At 45.5% G+C, this 18,468-nt stretch overlaps 1 protein-coding gene across 2 annotated transcripts in view; it reads left to right on the top strand.

Annotated features, from left to right (window-relative positions):
* The window catches only part of MAP2K6 (mitogen-activated protein kinase kinase 6), an 81,587-nt gene that overhangs the window by 28,381 nt on the left and 34,738 nt on the right, over window positions 1-18,468 (top strand). For both annotated transcript variants that reach the window (XM_083427909.1, XM_083427910.1), the window contains exons 2-3: window positions 9,426-9,492; window positions 14,678-14,726. In XM_083427909.1, the coding sequence (XP_083284035.1) occupies window positions 9,426-9,492; window positions 14,678-14,726 (116 nt within the window). The remainder of the gene's footprint in view (window positions 1-9,425; window positions 9,493-14,677; window positions 14,727-18,468) is intronic.

The raw sequence follows: 18,468 nt of genomic DNA, 5'->3' as shown, positions 1-18,468 counted from the left end.
TAGGCGCTAGGAGTGTGGGGCACCCGGGCACCGGGCTCTCAGGGGCGCCAGGCCGAGAGTCCGGGGTCCGAGAGTTGAGTCCTGGGAAGAGCCCATTCTTCGGTTGGAGTGCCACGGCAGGCTTTTCTGCTGCAGGTGGCTCTTAGCTGCAAGTTTGGGGCTGACCGAGCCAGCAAGACGGTGAGGCAGCCAGCTGGCTCCGGCCTCCTGCGCGCTTGGGACTGGGCAACCTGGGGGAGGGGGCGCCGGGCGGATCTTTGCACCCCGGCGCCGCATATGCTTAAGACAGCCCTGATCTGCAGTTACAGGTAGTGAAGCTGGGGAATGTTTCTGCTTTGGTGAGTGGCTGACAGTTAGTGGACAGTATTGAAGCTAAAGTGGCTTGTTTGAAGGCAGCCCTTTATAGATCCCAGGAATCAGGACATGGTAGCTCTTGGAACCAGTGTATTCCCCCCAATGGGCTTGTCATAACAAAGGAGGCCATTATGAATGAATGTAGCATTAGTCAGTTTCGCTATAACAGCAGCAGTAGCAGCAGTCTCTAGGAGCGCCAATACCACCCAGTGTGGGGTGTGAAGTTCATGATGTATTGAAAACAGGCTACACTTTTTCAGCTTCTGAGGCTTACTGTAAACAACTGGGATTAGGGAAAGTGATCCTAGAAGCTGCAAGCTGAAACTCTTGGCAATGTTCTTGCTTGGAAACATTGGCGTCTCTCAGCATTTAAAAGACTTCCATTCTGCCTTTCCTAGATATGCTGAGACCCAGTACACGCTCCTCCCATCGTGCAAACAAGTGAACAAGCCCAGGAGCCTTGGTTAACCAGAGCTTCCAGTTAACATCAAAATCAGGAGCTATGATTAATGACTTCTGAATCAGCCAGGATCTGGAAGCCAGCGCTAAACCATGGCTTCTTTCTGGTTTCTTCAGAAGCTGTTAACCATTTGTGATGATACCCTTGTTTAGAAGCTGCCTTTTAGGGCAAAGCCTTCACAAAGCATCTTACCTAATCATGAAATGAAATACATTTTGAAACAATGAAGAATCCACATGATAAAATGTTTTTAAACGTGTGGATCAGTTAGTTAAACAAAAATGAATAGCATTTTGGAACAAGATCAATCACAAAGCCTGTGTCATAAAGAAACCTCATTTAAAAAATACAGTATGATAGATAGAAGAGAGAGAAAGAAGGAGGAAAAAGAAAGAGAAATTAGATATGTTGGCCCTCCACAGAGCTTGAAATGAATTGGATTTCCATAACCTGGAGACGTCTCCAAATAGACACAACCAGTTAAGATGCCATCACTATGCCATGAATTGGATTTTCTTTACATTGAGCCATGTTTGTTGGTTCACCTGGTTCAGAAGAAATCATTTTGAGGTGTGTACAGTCTGCTTAAATATTCACTATCTTTAATAATATGTGCCGTACACAGACTTTGTCTTCTTCACTTCTCACTCCTGTCTATACCATTTATGAAGACAGAAATCCAATAGAGAACATTCAAGTCCATGTCTTCTTGATCCCTATTTGCATGTTTTTGACAAAGATGGGCTGGGCTACCCACTAGCCAGCATGGTATTAGGTGACCCATACTTCGAAGGAAGGAATAAGGAATGCACTTAGAGTGCATTTCTGAATTCTGTCCTTCCTTTCGCAGGTCTGGTTTGAAACCAGGTCCGCAAGGAGGACAATTTTTGAATGCAAGTCGGTCTGCAAAGGAAGATTCCTGCGGAAAGTGGGTCCTGTTTTCTGCAGGGACCAGTGACACGTGGGAGCTCAAAATTGAGAACTCTGAAAAGCAGCCAATCCCAGCAAGGCTTACATTTGACGCCTGTCAGTTGAGAAGTACGAACTGCAAGCCCGACTTCCAGAAGGGGTTGGTGCCACTTGAGAGCTTCTGAGTGGACCCCCCAACACAGTGAGGCTCCTGATTGTTCCTTCGCAGCCAAGTCTTTACCGCATTACATCAGGTGTGGATGCAGAAACAGCCTCACAGGCCAAATTAGGATCCCCTGCCGAGCCAAATTTGGCCTGTGCACTGGAGGTTCCCTGTCCCTGCTCTAAAATGAATGCGGTTGCAGAAAGAGAATGACCAATATATTGGTAAACCCAAGGATTCACAAACACAGCAGTTGCCAAATAGCCCCCTAATCTTCTTTCTTGATACCTAAGCAAATAAGACCATCATTATAGATCATTATCTAGGACTGTTAGTTAATGATTCTAGCACAGCCAAGTTAATAGCTGCCTTGCCTGTGCTGGAATCATTAAGTAACAGCCCCTGGAAAATGATCCGTAATGATGGTCTTATTTTGAAGATAACTTTCCTTCCCCCTTTTTTTATATACAGTGGTACCTCGCAAGACGAATGCCTCGCAAGATGAAAAACCTGCAAGATGACAGAGTTTTTCGTTTTTTGAGTTTCTTCGCAAGACGAATTTCCCTATGGGCTTGCTTCGCAAGACGAAAACGTCTTGCGCCTTTTTTTTAAAACCGTCAATGCATTCCTATGGGAAACCGTCAATGCACAGTGGTGCTTCGCAAGACGAAAAAATTCACAAGACGAAAAAACTCGCAGAACGAATTAATTTCGTCTTGCGAGGCACCACTGTAACAAGAATACAAAGCTGAAAATGAATGAACCGCAACTAAAATATTACGTTCATTTTTCACATGGTGTAGTCCTTCCCCTGCCCCCCTCAATTCCCTTAAGAGGGTCTCTTCTCCAGTCTTCAGAGAATAGCTGGAAGTGGTCCTCCTTTCCTTCCACTCTGCAGTTTTAATCTAAAATCTTAAGCGCAGTACTGTGCCCAGAGCTCAGAAACTGCTCACACTAATGAAATTCCCTCTCGCAAAATGCGCCTAGAACAATGGGTGTTTCGAGCACTGCTTTACGTGCTTGACAGAAAGATTACTTTCATTTTAAATTGGGGCGAGCATTCGGGAAAATGACTTTGACAATCCCACCCACAATTGAACCCATTCCCCCACTTTTTCTGTGTGACTGTGCACGATTTTACGCACTATTTCCAAAATGTAACCCCTGTGTAAGTTGAGAGCTGCCTGCAAACTGCATTCACTTAAGACGTACCAGCAACAAAAACCAATCACAGCTGAAAGGCTAAATCCCTTTCCTTGGTTCTTACTCTTCTAGTACCGTCCTACAAACAAAATTTTAAAAACTGCTAATATTGACCCAAGTTTTCTGTCTTTTGAACTCCTACCAGGGCTAGCCTTTGGGCTGCTCTGTATGTTATCTGTTGCCCGAACAGGAAACCGCAGTCATATTTTGACGCAAATATGTTTAGTATCCCAGATAGGTGGGTTGGGCAGCTGATGTGAACAATGGGAAATAATGGAAATCAGTGTCTGTAGCAAAGGATAATGCAGGAAGCGGGCCTCATTGTTCCTCTGGTGAACCTTTCACACCCGTGAATGGTGGGAATCTTTCCTACCTGGCTGTTGTTGTTTTTTGATAGCCTCCAAGATGAATGGAAGCATGGCCTAGCAGCAGTCAGCTTGAATAGAGGGCTCAGGAATGTCTGTTTCTGCTTTGTGGTTGCTACGTCCGTGTTCGTCTCATTGCCCTGTCATTAGCATTTTGTAGATGACACCATTAGCAGATCAAGCAGGATTTCATGTGCGTTAGGCTGGGAGGGTGGAAAAGGGTTGGTTGGTTGTTGTTGTAATGCTGTGATGTTGTAACGAAAGAGGCGCTGAGCCAGTTTGAGACGGTTGTTAAGTGGAGGTCCTCAGGTTTGCTCAGAGGCAAGTACGCAGGTGTCAAGGCAAGTTGCCAGATCAGGGGGGATTTCTATGAGATTGGAGGAGTATCAGTGCAGTATATTAACATGCCAAAAACCTAGTAAAGGGGAAAAGCAGGCGCGTGCGCACACACACACACACACACACACACACTGTATTTCACAGTGCTGCCTCTTTAGTTTTCTTAAGCAGGTAAAGAGAATGCATTCTGTACTTTGCAACTTCAAAAGGGGGAATTAAAGCATCAAGACAAAGGTGGAAAACCTGCTATGGCTATGTAATAGTGTTTGTGGGTGATATATGATATAGAAACCACAGTGCTAAGTGATATATACCGTATTTTTCCGCCTATAGAACACCCTCATGTATAAGACGCCCCCTATTTTGGGGGACTTCGATTTAAGAAAATTGGGCGGGGGGGGGGAGATACTATCAGTGTAGACATTATTTTAGAGTAAAAAAACATAGTCTTATAGATGGAAAAGTACGATAAATTGCTGAAATTATCAGTATACACAAAAGAGGAAGGATGTCTTTTTTCAAACGAAACCCTCACAAATATTGGCGCGAAACCTCCCCAGACAACCTGTTTTTTGGGTGGCTATTGATTTTCATTATTGAACTTAATGGTAAGCCTGCTGAAACGGTGGTTCATTAATTCAGTCTCTGTAGAAAAGTCATAAATATCAAGTATTCGTCGCACCTATAACTGAAATCTTAAATTAAGGAGAGTTAAGTTACATATACACTGATTGAGAGTACCGCTTGTGTGATAATTCATTGAGGCTTTTTTTAATTTTTAAAAAGGGACAGTGGCGGAGGAACCCTCTCTGGCACCCGGGGCGGGACGTTGAGGGACGGGGCGAACCACTCGGTGGCACACACACAACATCCGTACGGATTGCGCACGTGTGGCATCCTGGATGAACTGCGCATGTGCGGCATCCCATATGGAGTGCGCACACGCAGCAGTGGCAGCCTGTATGGATGCCGCACGAGTGGCGCCCATACTGACTGCACGCGCCCTCAGCCTCTCTACAGCTGGGGGGAGGCAGGGGCCATCTTGTCACCCAGAGTGGTACCCGGGGTGGCCCGCCCCCCACTTCGTCTGCCCCTGGGCAGCACCCTGGGCAACTCTGTGCATACACTTGGAAATTGCGTGCTGGTTAGAAATGACTGAAGCCTGAAGAGGGTAATGCAAACTCTTCAGGCCAGAGGGGTATCACAAACTTCTCTGGTGTTTGGACTTTTGAGAGGGCAGGGATGCCATAGGCTGTTTTAGAGGGCACTTTGTGTCCCTGGTCAGAGATGTCCTCTGAATCTATGACTTCTTCCCCTCAGGATGGGGAGCCTGACCCCTGGGTCATAACACTTTAGGCCGCAAAATGTATTGGGCCTGTACTGACTGAACCATGATATTCTGAAGGTCTGTAAACACTTGACCACATCATTTCTTTTTTGTTTGTTTTTTGTTTCTTCACTGGGGGTAGGTTGCAGCAATTTAGAAACAAGATATTAAACACAATACACAGTTTAAAAGACATTAAAGTCACAAGGGGTATGGTGGGCCCTGAAACATAGCAAATATCTTCTTAAAAAAAGGAAATCCAAGACTTGATTTTATTCCCACCCTACCCCAAATCTCCTTATTGCAGGCCATGCTGGGAATATACTTTCTTCTCTCCCCCCCCCCCCTTATTCCCATTGTTACAGTTGAATTTGACTTGGATTTTTTTAAAGGGGTTTGTTGTTCTCTGTGCTCCCTAGCAACCTGTAATTTCCAGCTACTTGGGCAAATGAAGGTATGTGTCTGTAGAGTGGCACCTTCATTTTTTTTATTTTTGCCAACCCAGACATGTTGCAATGACTGGAAGCTATAGGCTAAATATCAAGAGAAGCATTTTTTAACGATGAGAGTTAATTGACGAATGTTGCAATCGACGCCTGAGGAGGTGGTGTGGTGGTTTGTCCATCATTTTGAAGTTGCTGAAAACAAACAGCTCTCTTTTAAGGCTTAGAACTGGAGAACCATGGTTTCCTGATTTTGTTCAAAATGAAACCGAATGTGTGGTAGTGGGATTGTTGTTGTTGTTGTTGTTGTTGTTGTTACTGTATTATTATTTATTGAATTTATATACCTCCCTATACCTGGCGGTCTCAGGGCAGTTCAGGGATGCATATACAGTGGTACCTTGGGTTACATACGCTTCAGGTTACATACGCTTCAGGTTACACACTCCGCTAACCCAGAAATAGTGCCTCGGATTAAAAACTTTGCTTCAGCATGAGAACAGAAATCGTGCTCCGACGGCATGGCAGCAGCAGGAGGCCCCATTAGCTAAAGTGGTGCTTCAGGTTAAGAACAGTTTCAGGTTATGTACAGACCTCCAGAACAAATTAAGTACTTAACCCGAGGTACCACTGTAATGTGATTTGTATCTACTGTGCCAGCACACCAGTCTTTTACTTCTGGCTGTAGAAAAGGTGGGGTGAGAGGAAAGACACAAAACGGCCTTGCAGATTTTCTCTACACACGTTCCTGTATTTGACCTTGGGAGGAGATCCTTCCACGTAACACCTGAAATCGAACAATCATAATAGCAACAGAAATGCCGTTGAATTCCTTCCAACATTTTGTAGCATCCCCCCCCCCCCCAGCAACAGACCTGTGAACCCTTTCATTCCCATTCTTGATGCTGCACATCATGCAGTTCCACAAGACTCCTACTGTATGCAATATAGTGCATATTTATCCATTTAGAAGATGTGTGTTCTGCTTTCTGCCTAAAGCCCTCAAAGCAGCTGACAACGCCTGTGTAAAACACAACAGATGCACCAGGGCCACAAAAACCAAAACACCAGCACCACCAAAATAACCAGGGACACTTACTTCTCACATGGGGGGGGGGGGTCAAGGAAGTGACAGTCTGACTGGAGAATGTCCTGATGTTCTGTTAGCCTGCCTCCCTTCCTCCTTCCTTTCCTTCCCAGAGGGCAGATTGTCTCTGTGGCAATTGTGGAGAGGACAGTCCAAGTCTTCAAATATCTTGCCTTCTGTATGGATTTGTCTCATAGCACAGAGTGCAGTTTTGCCATTTGTAGTCAACCTGCTTTCTGCTCTTGCCGCATCCGGCTGCATGGCTTTCGCCCCTGAGTCTGCATGCCTCCCCAGGAGTGTCCCTATTGTGGGCTACAAAATGGTCAAAAGATATGGATTCGCATCTGTGCTCCTGACCTGAGGCTTTGTTCTCTAGCTACTTCCTCCCCTGAAGAACTGGAACTTGATGCTGCAATAGATCTGCATATTACACCTTCTGCAGGGGCCCCAACTTGAATAAAATATTGGAGTGGGGGGGGGTAAGCCCTTCTGCGTGCAATTGATCACATGGCATGGCACAGATAACCCATTTGAATGGGAATTCCCCTCAACTTGAGGGAGGTCCCCCTCAAATATTTTATGGGGGGGAAGGGACCTCAGCCCCTAGGAGCCCTAAATGGCCTTGGCCCAGTATACTGGAAGGAGCTTCTCCACCTCTGGTCCAGCTCCGAGGGTCTTCTGGCAGTTCCCTCGCTGTGAGAAGTCAGGTTACAGGGAACCAGGCAGAGGGCCTTCTTCGTAGTGGCACCCACCCTGTAGAATGCCCTTCCATCAGATGTTAAGGAGGTTAGTAACTATACAACCTTTAGAAGACCTCTGAAGGCAGCCCTGTATCAGGAAGTTTTTAATTTTTGATGTCTTACTATGTTTTAATATGTGCTGTAAACTGCCCAGAGTGGCTGGGGAAACCCAGACAGATGGGCGAGGTATATGTTGTTGTTGTTGTTGTTGTTATGGATGTGGCTTCTATGCCTGTCTGGCTTGGCTAGTGTAACCTATTGGTTTTTCCTGTGTTGATACTTTAATGTACCGTATTTTTCGCCCTATAGGACGCACTTTTTCCCCTCCAAAAATGAAGGGGAAATCTGGGTGCGTCCTATGGGGCGAATGCAGGCTTCGCGGACCTCTCCGCAAACAGCAGGAGCGCTCCCGCTGCTGGCGGAGAGGTGCCTGCATGCCGAAGCCTGCGCGCGCTGAGCTCAGCGAGCCCAGGCTTCGCGGACCTCTCCGCTAGCAGCGGGAACGCTCCCGCTGCTGGCGGAGACGTGCCTGCATGCCGAAGCCTGCGCGCGCTGAGCTCAGCGCGCCCAGGCTTCGCGGACCTCTCCGCTAGCAGCGGGAGCGCTCCCGCTGCTGGCGGAGAGGTGTCTGCATGCCGAAGCCTGCGCGCGCTGAGCTCAGCGCGCCCAGGCTTCGCGGACCTCTCCGCTAGCAGCGGGAGCGCTCCCGCTGCTGGCGGAGAGGTGCCTGCATGCCGAAGCCTGCGCGCGCTGAGCTCAGCGCGCCCAGGCTTCGCGGACCTCTCCGCTAGCAGCGGGAGCGCTCCCGCTGCTGGCGGAGAGGTGCCTGCATGCCGAAGCCTGCGCGCGCTGAGCTCAGCGAGCCCAGGCTTCGCGGACCTCTCCGCTAGCAGCGGGAGCGCTCCCGCTGCTGGCGGAGAGGTGCCTGCATGCCGAAGCCTGCGCGCGCTGAGCTCAGCGCGCCCAGGCTTCGCGGACCTCTCCGCTAGCAGCGGGAGCGCTCCCGCTGCTGGCGGAGAGGTGCCTGCATGCCGAAGCCTGCGCGCGCTGAGCTCAGCGCGTCCAGGCTTCGCGGACCTCTCCGCTAGCAGCGGGAGCCAGCACTGGGCTCCCACGGCTTGCAGAGAGCTGCCTGTTTGGGGGCTGGGGTCGGGGGAAGCTCGGGCTTCCCCAACCCCGCGCCTGGGGGGGAAATAATTTTTTTCCTTTATTTCCCCCCCAAAAAACTAGGTGCGCCTTATGGGACGGTGCGTCCTATAGGGCGAAAAATACGGTAGTTTGGGCTAAGATAGTAGCCTTTCAACAGGGTTCAGGTTGAAGGGATTTAAAGAAGAGTTTGGCAGGTCAGTGTATAAACCATTGCTTGCTGCGCGATCCATGTGCCTGCTTAATAGAGACTCACTCCTTAAGACCCAGCCACCCAGTTTCTGTGCTCACCAAGTCTCCGTTTTGCCCTTAGGATAAATTCATTCATTCCTGCAATTTTCATTCCATGTTGCTTCATTTTTGACTCGTGTGGATTTCAAAATACCAGGAGCAGAAAGAATCAGGAAAAGCCAGGGTATGGGGCTCTGAGCTATTTAAAACTGCAAAGTCTTTCACAGCACCTTTTTTGACTGGAGGACACGATCACAAAGGTGTCCACTTTGGTTTCGCAACTTTCCCCCACCCCAAAATCACCTGCACATTTTCATTTCCTCTCTCCATATAATGCAATGCTAGAGAGTTAAAAAATAAATTAAGGCAAGATGGACATGTCAGGGCGCCATATTATTCTGCTGTGTTGAATGCAGCATTGAGAATATGCAGATGTGTGCTTGAACTGCTGACTGCATCAGTTAGAACCCGAAGTGTATAATCTGAATCCCAACAAAGAAACTTTGTATTTTGAACTCTCTCCTCTCCAGCATTCAGGTGCCTGTGTCAAATTAGACCTGGCACTTAAATCAAGCACTACAAACAAGCCCTGTGCTGCAAGATGTTTCTGAAACCTGAAGAAAAGTTGTTCTTATCCTCTCTGTTCTTTATTTCACAGGCAGGAAGAAAAATCCAGGGCTGAAAATTCCTAAAGAAGCATTTGAACAACCACAGACGAGCTCTACGTATGTCTTGAAATCTCAGCATGATTGCTTTGGGTTGGGTTGTGGGGGGGTGGTTGAAGCAGGGTTCATAAATGTCAACTTGGCGTACTAGTCAGCTATTATTTCTGGTCATCACCAATCCCCTCCCTGAGCCTCCAGGAATGCAGACTCGACATGGAAGTCAGGCAGGGTCCTCTCCCATTTGTGCAGAGCACACAGAGCAAGAAACAGCGGGAGTCTTTCTGCCGCTTGGAACGTTATTCTGTTTCTTAACCTGCTTGAAAACTGCAGTGGAAGTGAGACCTCCAGGGTAGGGATGTGCGTGATCCAGGAGGTTCTGCTTGCTAGAAGGCTAGGCAAGTGGATTTGTGGACGCCTGGCTTGAAGCGATTGTACACAAAATGGGATTCTTCATAGGTATGGTGTTCAGGGTGGCACGGGAGTGACGAAACAATGGAAAAGCCCGCAGTTGGGCAAGTTAGTGAAAAAGGACTCTGGGTCTGCATTCTGATATTCCAAAGCAAATGTGGTGAAGAATAGAGAAAGGGAAACCACACTTTAAACTATTTTTCTATTACTTGCTATTTAGAAAGAGAGTTAATGGCCCAATATTAAGTTGTTTTGCAAACGTGTGTGGTGAGCTTTACATACCTGCGTAAGTTAACATGATAATATAGTGCAGTGCTTATTTCAGATGGATTTTGGAAAGAAGGTTGGTGATGTGAATGCTCCCTAAGAAAGACCACAATGCAGAGAAACAACTCTTGCATGCCTAATGGCCTATTGACGTAAAACATTTTCTGTTGGCAAGCTCAGGGGTGTGTTAGAAGCAGTCCAACACAGTACTTCGGGGACTGTGTTTCTATGAGAAGGTGAAAACCATAGGGTTGTATCCTGTGCCACACGCAAGCAGAGTTCTGTCCACACCATAGAACATCCCCTTCTTTTTCTCTCCACATGTCTGAAAATCTGCTCTGGAAAACCTGACTATATTATACGAAGCAGGTACCAGGCCAATGCCATTTTACATGGTCTTAAAACACTGGCAAGTCCATATAGGTTCTTCACAGACAGGTTTGTGAGGCTGGTGGGAGAGCTTTGCTTTCTTTCCCCCTTACATATAAAAAGAAGGGAGACCAGGTTTCATCAAAGGTATTTTCCTTTATAACCCCGTTTGCAACCCTTCTAAGCCAAGGTAGTCACCCTGAACTGGCTATATCGCAAATATTATTGAACCACATCTCTAGAGGAAATAATAAAAAATAAATTAAAAATTGTTCAGTAGCACCTTAGGGACCAACTAAATTAGTTCTGGGTATAAGCTTTCGTGTGCATGCACACTTCTTCAGGTAGAGGTAGTTCCACCTGGGATTTCCAGTGATCACTAGATGTGCAGCTACCAGTAGAAAAAGAATTAAATATTTATGCCAGATCGTAGGGTCAGGATCTCTGGGTTTGGTGAAAGAGATTCTCAGATTTTTTTTAATATACCATACCTCACAAGCTCTTGGCTGCAAGATTGAGATTATTGAGTTGTCAAATGACCCATCACAGACCTTGCACCTTGTGTAAACGGAGTAAACTCTGGGAACAGTGGACAGCTGGCTGCTGTGCCAACTGAGAAAATAATCAGGAAGAAAAAGAGAGAGAGATAGAGAGAGAGAGAAAGCAGAAGGAAGGAAGAATAGAAAGAAAGAAAGAAAGAAAAGTTTTTCTATATCCACCTGGCCCCTCAGTCATAATTTCTCAGTCTGTCCTTCACCCAGAAAGTGTGCTCACCTTTATCCTAACCAGATTTCCTTGGAAGTCGGTTCCATTGCTTCCAGATAAAATACATAAACCTGCTTAGTCTTGGCAGCCTCATGATGCGTATCTTGGATCCTTGAAATTTGGTGAATTGCTTGTTACCCGAGGGCCCCCTGACAGTTCTTTAGGTAGCACAACAGACTCTCAACTTTTCTCATTGTACCAAGGTAAGATATGGGTTATGTCAAGCAGGCTTTCCTCTCTAATCTGCCCTGTCTGGCACTGGGCAATGCCCTGTTATTTTCTCTTTCATGTACTGTGTTTGCTGCATGCCTCTCTCTCAAAAAGGGGGTCTGTTTTAGCTTATGGTGCCTCTTTGAACACAGTCTTCAAGGCTTAGCATTTTCTGCCCCCCTCCTCTCTTCCCACAATCTCCCCACAACTCGAAACAGTGAAATGAAGTTTGATCTCCACCAGGAACCTGAGACTGCCCTTGCAGTCAATGAAAGGACTTATTAAGACAGAAGATTCTCTTAGGAGGGCTTTTAATTACCTTATGGAGGGCAATTTTCCATCTCCCACCCCTGATCTTCCTTTGATCTTTCAAGGGGCCATGCCTATGCCATCCACAGGTACATACATGGGTCTGTAGCATTAGAAAGTCAAATGCCAGGACACCTCAAAGGGTGATGTTAAAATATGCCCATAAGAGAGGACTGCCTAGGATAGAGAAAGTGATGTGGAGAGATTTTCAGAGAGATTTCATGCAGAGCCAGAAATGGAGATTCTGTAGACTTGCTGGAATGGAATGAGATTTCCAGAGCTCAACTTTTAGGATTGGAAAAGGATTGCAGCTGGCACTGTCAACAGATGAAATCATCTTCCTGTCCTTCAGTCGAAGTAGTGGGATTATAGTACCAAAGGTACTTTTTTTTTTTAGGCTCGGGCTTAGCAATATCAAAAAGTGTGGCTGCTCCTATAAACAGCCATCAAATGCCTACTTACTCTGTCCTCCCCTTTTAATATCTAGTTGAACTCGCCTTGTGTGGTGATGCCACAAAGTTCTACATCCCCCACCCATTGCTCCACAGGCTAGAGAACAAGCTTCCACATGTTGACCATAATGCCTAGCTTTACCGTTAAACCACAGAGCCTAGGGCTTGCCGATCAGAAGGTCGGCGGTTCGAATCCCCGCGACGTGGCGAGCTCCCGTTGCTCGGTCCCTGCTCCTGCCAACCTAGCAGTTCGAAAACATGTCAAAGTGCAAGTAGATAAATAGGTACCGCTCTGGCGGGAAGGTAAACGGCATTTACCTTCTGGTTCGCCAGAAGCGGCTGCTCTGGTTCGCCAGAAGCGGCTTAGTCATGCTGGCCACATGACCTGGAAGCTGTATGCCAGCTCCCTTGGCCAATAAAGTGAGATGAGCGCCGCAACCCCAGAGTCGGCCACGACCGGACCTAATGGTCAGGGGTCCCTTTACCTTTATAGAAGGAAGTATAGCTTAATTTAGCAGTTTACATCCACAAGCTGCTGTTCGTTATTAGAAGGAAGGACTGCTTTCCTATTATGTGATTAAAGGCTTCGGTAATTAAGCGGTATATAATGAATAAACAAAAGATTTGCAATCTATATCAAAGCAAGAGCGTTTGAGGCATACTTTTTTCAAAAAGAAGAAAACTTTTAATGAAGATTGTCACAACGGTCACATTCAATGACCCACTTATTTTTGGCTGTAGATAGTCTGAGGGAGCGTTATAGGGCACACTTTTTTATATATAAAAAAGAGGTGCCATGCAAGCTGGCATATATGTTAAACCCATGGGGTACACTGGTTGTGGTTTTACTTGGGCAATTTAGCTGAGCGCCTCCTTACGTATTGGATTAGGAGTCATTTGCAAAACAGGAGCATGACTGACCCTTTATGTTCCATCAGAAAGAAGGGATTTATGGCAAAGCTCAGCATTGCTCACTTTGGTCTTAGCTATTTCTGGTGCAGATTAATACAAGATAAATGCAGTCTTTTTTTACAGGCTGCCTATAAATAGAAGAGTATTTCTTATTTATGGAAAAGATGTTGGCTTTTGCTGGGGGTTACCTGACTTCATTAGTTTCTTACTGCACCGTGTAATTTTTGCAGCCCTGTTTTTTTCTTAGTAGAGAAACCCCAAACCAGTGATTTCTAAGGTGGAGCGGGCGCTAAAAATAGATATTGCAGTGGGGTGAGAGAAAAAGAGTGGCAAATTCCAAAATGGGGGCTGGAATTTGGAGATATTTTGAGTCCGCCACAGGCCCATTTCAGATCAGCTTTAGGATCATTCAGGGTCTGGTTCAACCCAATATGTGTTTGTATTGCTACTGGGGGTGTTCCTTGCCTGCCACCATTTTGAGCTAGAAAGGGGAATGCGTGTCAGAAAAACTCTGTAGGCAAGAAGGAGGGCCTTGTCACTTGGGAGGGAGAGACCGAGCTTTCTCTTTGGAAAGCTGTTTTAAAAAGCCGCTCATGAGGGTCTTGACAGCTTGTGAAAATTGTCCACTTCTCCCTTTGTAGATAGTAGTTGCAATTGTCCCCCCCCCCCCCAAATTTTTTAAAATTGATTTTCCAAAAATTCAAAACAAACAAACAGACAAACAAACATACATACATCCTGTTTAAATCTTGGTAACAATTATCAAATCCCCTTGGTTGAATTTCATTATATATCATTTTAACAGTTTTCCAAAATTGATTTTCTCAAAAAATTAACTTAATCACTTAAAATCTTTCATTCTTTGTAATTTAGCTTTAAACATCTTAAATCTTATCCTTACATATTTATATCCTAAGCCTAACTATTATTTGCAAGCTTTTCCAATTAAGTTATCTTAACATATTTAGCTAAATAGTATTTAAATTTCATCCAGTCTTGCTGGTACTCCTCCTCCTTCTGGTCGCGGACTCTTCCAGTCAGGTTGACCAGCTCCGAAAAATCTATCATCTTCATCTGCCAATCTTCCACTGTTGGTACTTTCTGTGTTTTCCAATTCTTCGCTAACAAAATTCTTGCTGCAGTTGTGGCATACAAAAATAATTTCACATCTTTCTTGGGCAATTCCAAACCTGTTATTCCCAGAAGTGTAGCTGCAATTGTTATCTCAAAGGAGTGACCATATTTCTTACCAGGAAGTTGGATTAAAAATGGGAAAGACTCCTCCTTCCGAGTGACCCTTGGCTAATTCTGATGTTGTGTATACATGACATGTATTCACATTTGGTTCCCGGCGCATGGTCTAAAGAAAGTGCACAGCGCACCAGCCTCGCTGAAGCTAAGCAGGCCTTGGATTGCCCCATGCCTGGGACCCCTGCCTTGGTCACCTTGATTTCCTTGAGGGATGAAAGGATGGAATAAAAATGAAGTGTTTGTATGTGTTTTATATGAGCCCTGAAATACTTCCTTCCTAATCTGTTTTTTCTATTTTGCAGGCCACCTAGAGATTTGGACTCCAAAGCCTGCATCTCCATTGGCGACAAGGTACGGTGACGATCAAATACAACTTCTAAAGATTTCTGTGCATCCAGCTGGGAAGAAGTGAATTTAAGGGGTGGCTTATAAATAATCTGCTAATCCCATTCCTTGGTACAGAAGTCATTGAGCTTCTTGTCCCTCTTTCCTTGATTCACCTGTTCACTTTATTACAAATTTCACCTGCCAAAACAAGTTAAAGGTTTTGACTTTTCACCTCTTTGCTGATGTTGTCTTTGTATTTTTGGACGCTCTTGGAGTAAAGCTGTGTATTTTCTCCCACATTGCTTGGGGTATCAAGGAGGCAGCTCTGTTTTACTCAGGAGCAATGGTAAGACCTATGTGGGACCCTGCTAGGGAGTGTCTGGCTGGTATATGCAGGCCCTCATTTGATGACACTATGCACAACCACTTGGTGCTTGACACCAAGTTGTTGCAGTGGTTTGTGCAATCACACGACTGTACTTTTAAAAGCAGCTTCACTTACAGCATGAGTAGGCAAACTAAGGCCCGGGGGCCGGATCCGGCCCAATCGCCTTCTAAATCCGGCCCTTGGACGGTCCGGGAACCAGTGTGTTTTTACATGATTAGACTGTGTCCTTTTATTTAAAATGCATCTCTGGGTTATTTGTGGGGCATAGGAATTCGTTCATTCCCCCCAATAAAATCTGGCCCGCCACAAGGTCTGAGGGACAGTGGACCGGCCCCCTGCTGAAAAAGTTCGCTGACCCCTGACTTACACTATTGCTCCCTTGCCTTCAAAACAGACACGAGTCGAACACTGCATTCTCCATACAAATGTGTATTGCAGCACCCCGTGGTCCACAAATTCAGTTGACGGCTGACTTAAGCTTTTCATGAGAGCATCTGTTTATGAATAAGAATATCGTGTAAGTCCAACAGTTACTGCTTGGCATCCACCTAAGTTTGGAAAATGAGATGCAAATGATAACCAAATTGTGTTAACGCGAAACTGTGTCAGGCAACCATCTGCCTTTGCTCCGGAGAGCCTTGACTTGGTGACGCTCGCTATGCTAATAGCTGAGACCCACTGGGGCAAGCGTAAGTGTTTTTTTGGAACAGGCAATATTCACTTCCATAGAACTGCGGTTCTGTTAAGTGAAGTCCAAGACTGGATGTGCCGTTGTCATAGGAATCCCTCCTATGACTGCAGTAGATGCAAGCTAAATGGTCAAGTCTTGCATATTTTTAATAGTTTAAGATCTAAGACACATGTGAGATGGCTGCAAAATCAAACGGAAGCCAGCTGTTCGACCACCAGTACAGAGAAACCCAAACTGACTCACGAAAAGTCTGTTCCATGTGGGATTTAATGGCTGGTGAACTACAGCTCTGATTCAAACCAGCTTTCATTATTATTATTTTTAAAAAATATGTTTCAAGTCCTCAGGCTTTGGTGGGTGGGATATTGAAATGCATTTTTGTACCATTTAAAATATATGGGCATCATTTGATTACATTATTTTAACTTGGGTGTACTGAAGTTACAGGGGACCAGGCAGAGGGCCTTCTCAGCAGTGGCTCCCTCCCTGTGGAACGCCCTCCCATAAGATGTTCACGGAGATGAAGAACTACACAACTTTTTAGAAGACATCTGAAGGCAGCCCTGTATCAGGATTTTTTTAAATGTTTGATATTTTATTAGGTTTATCTATGTGCTGTAGATGGACGCGGGTGGCGCTGTGGGTTAAACCACAGAGCCTAGGGCTTGCTGATCAGAAGGTCAGCAGCTCGAATCCCCACGACGGGGTGAGCTCCTGTTGTTTGGTCCCAGCTCCTGCCCACCTAGCAGTTCGAAAGCACGTCAAAGTGCAAGTAGATAAATAGGTAGTGCTCCGGCGGGAAGATAAACGCCGTTTCCGTGCGCTGCTCTGGTTTCACCAGAAGCGGCTTAGTCATGCTGGCCTCATGACCCGGAAGCTGTACGCTGGCTCCCTTAGCCTATAGAGCGAGATGAGCGCGCAACCTCAGAGTCGTCCACGACTGGACCTAATGGTCAGGGGTACCTTTACCTTTACCTTTCTGTCCCTTAAGCTGCCCAGAGGGGCTGGGGAAATCCATCCAGTTGGGTGAGGTATAAATAATAAAATTATTATCATTATTATTAGAAACAAAAACGAAGAATTCAAAGATCTGACTATGGGAATAGTTAAGAAAAAGACCTGTATACAAATCCCCTGCAAAAAAAGAGAGCAGATTGCCTCATTCTCTGGTGACTCCTACTGCTCCGTCAAGGAATAACCCAAATTAATAGGCCTGGTTGCGTTTCCCAAACCCCGCCCCCCTCCAGCTTTTTATGTAACATCTCTACAGAGGCACCTGCTTACTGATATTAATAGCAACAGTTGCTCAGCGCCAAATGCTTATTGCTAAGCTCTGGCTAGCATTAGCAGCTACCTCCAAACACTTGCTCTCGCTGCTGTTAAGCAAGAAAGCTACAAGGCGTTGTTCTCAAGGCCATAATTTTCAAGTAGACCCAGTATTCAACTTTTACGGCAGGGGGACCGCTAGTAAAACGAGCGTCGAGATGAGCCAGCAGGTCCACTGCACCTATTTAGAGGAATTATGTGAGTTTGTCAGCTGAACATCAGGTGTTTGTGCCGCTGGTCAGTGCTGTTTGGGTATAAAGGCAAAAGGAGGAATTCCATATGTTCTGAAATGTCCCATGTCTGCACGCCACATGGTTGCTGCAAATGTAGCGATGAGAAAAAGCTTAATCCGTTGGGCTGTCGAATTTCTGTCCAGTTTGTGTGTCTTCCTATAGGCTTCTAGTTCGTCGTTTAAGAGGAAGAAGATGCTGCACTAAATGGACCTTTGATCTGATCCAACAGAATTATATATATATACTAGTAGTGCTTTTTTCAGGGGGTACGCATACCCCTAAACATTTTGTGAATCTTTGTACTTTTGTCCATTTACTGTATTTATTTTTTCCAATTTGAACTATAAAATGGTGATTTTCTTGAGTCAAAATGAGAGTACCCCTACACATTTTTTTTAGAAAAAAACACTGTGTGTGTGTGTGTATATATGTATGTATGTGTGTGTGTATATATATATATATATATATATAATTTTTTAATTTAGTTTTCAAAAGTTTGCATACTTTACCATCAACAATACCTCTAATTTACCCATTGACTTCCCATCCCCCTCTCCATAGCATTCTATGTTTATCCTTGAATATTTTAACCAATAACACTCCATATACACCTCCTGAGTTATTAGTCTTAATGTGTGTTTAATATATTAAATGGTTTGGAAATTAAACAATCAGTCAGTCAGTGTTTCTCCCATCCTCTCTAATTTGGAATTCTCCACGTCCCTTGTCAGGTACTGTTTTGCTTGAAGGTCAGTTCTTACCAAATCTGTGACATTTTTCTTGGTTAGAACAGGGAAAATGCAGCAGGATTGATGTAAAGGCTGATACAGATGGGCACTAGCGCTGTCTGAGCCTTTTCTGTTCAGTCTCACACCTAAGCTGCAGAGTGCTAATTTATTGGCAATGTTGTATATTCATTAGCATTTTATAGGTCTGCCTTTCAGAGACCTAGGCACGCCCCCCCCCCACTACTTTTGGTGTTTTGAGATGGGAGGGAGAGAGAGAGCCATCTGGAGCACAATGACCCAGTATCGCATCAAAGAGATGTCTGATGTAGAATGCCTTTGTTCCAAGAAAAGCAGGTTCCCTTCTGTCCCTGGAAGGGAGAGATGTTCCAAAAGGTTCGTA

Source organism: Podarcis tiliguerta (genome assembly GCF_965153285.1).
Source record: "Podarcis tiliguerta genome assembly, chromosome: 2".
Classification (NCBI taxonomy): Eukaryota; Metazoa; Chordata; class Lepidosauria; order Squamata; family Lacertidae; genus Podarcis; species Podarcis tiliguerta.
This window is presented reverse-complemented; position numbering and strand designations above follow the sequence as displayed.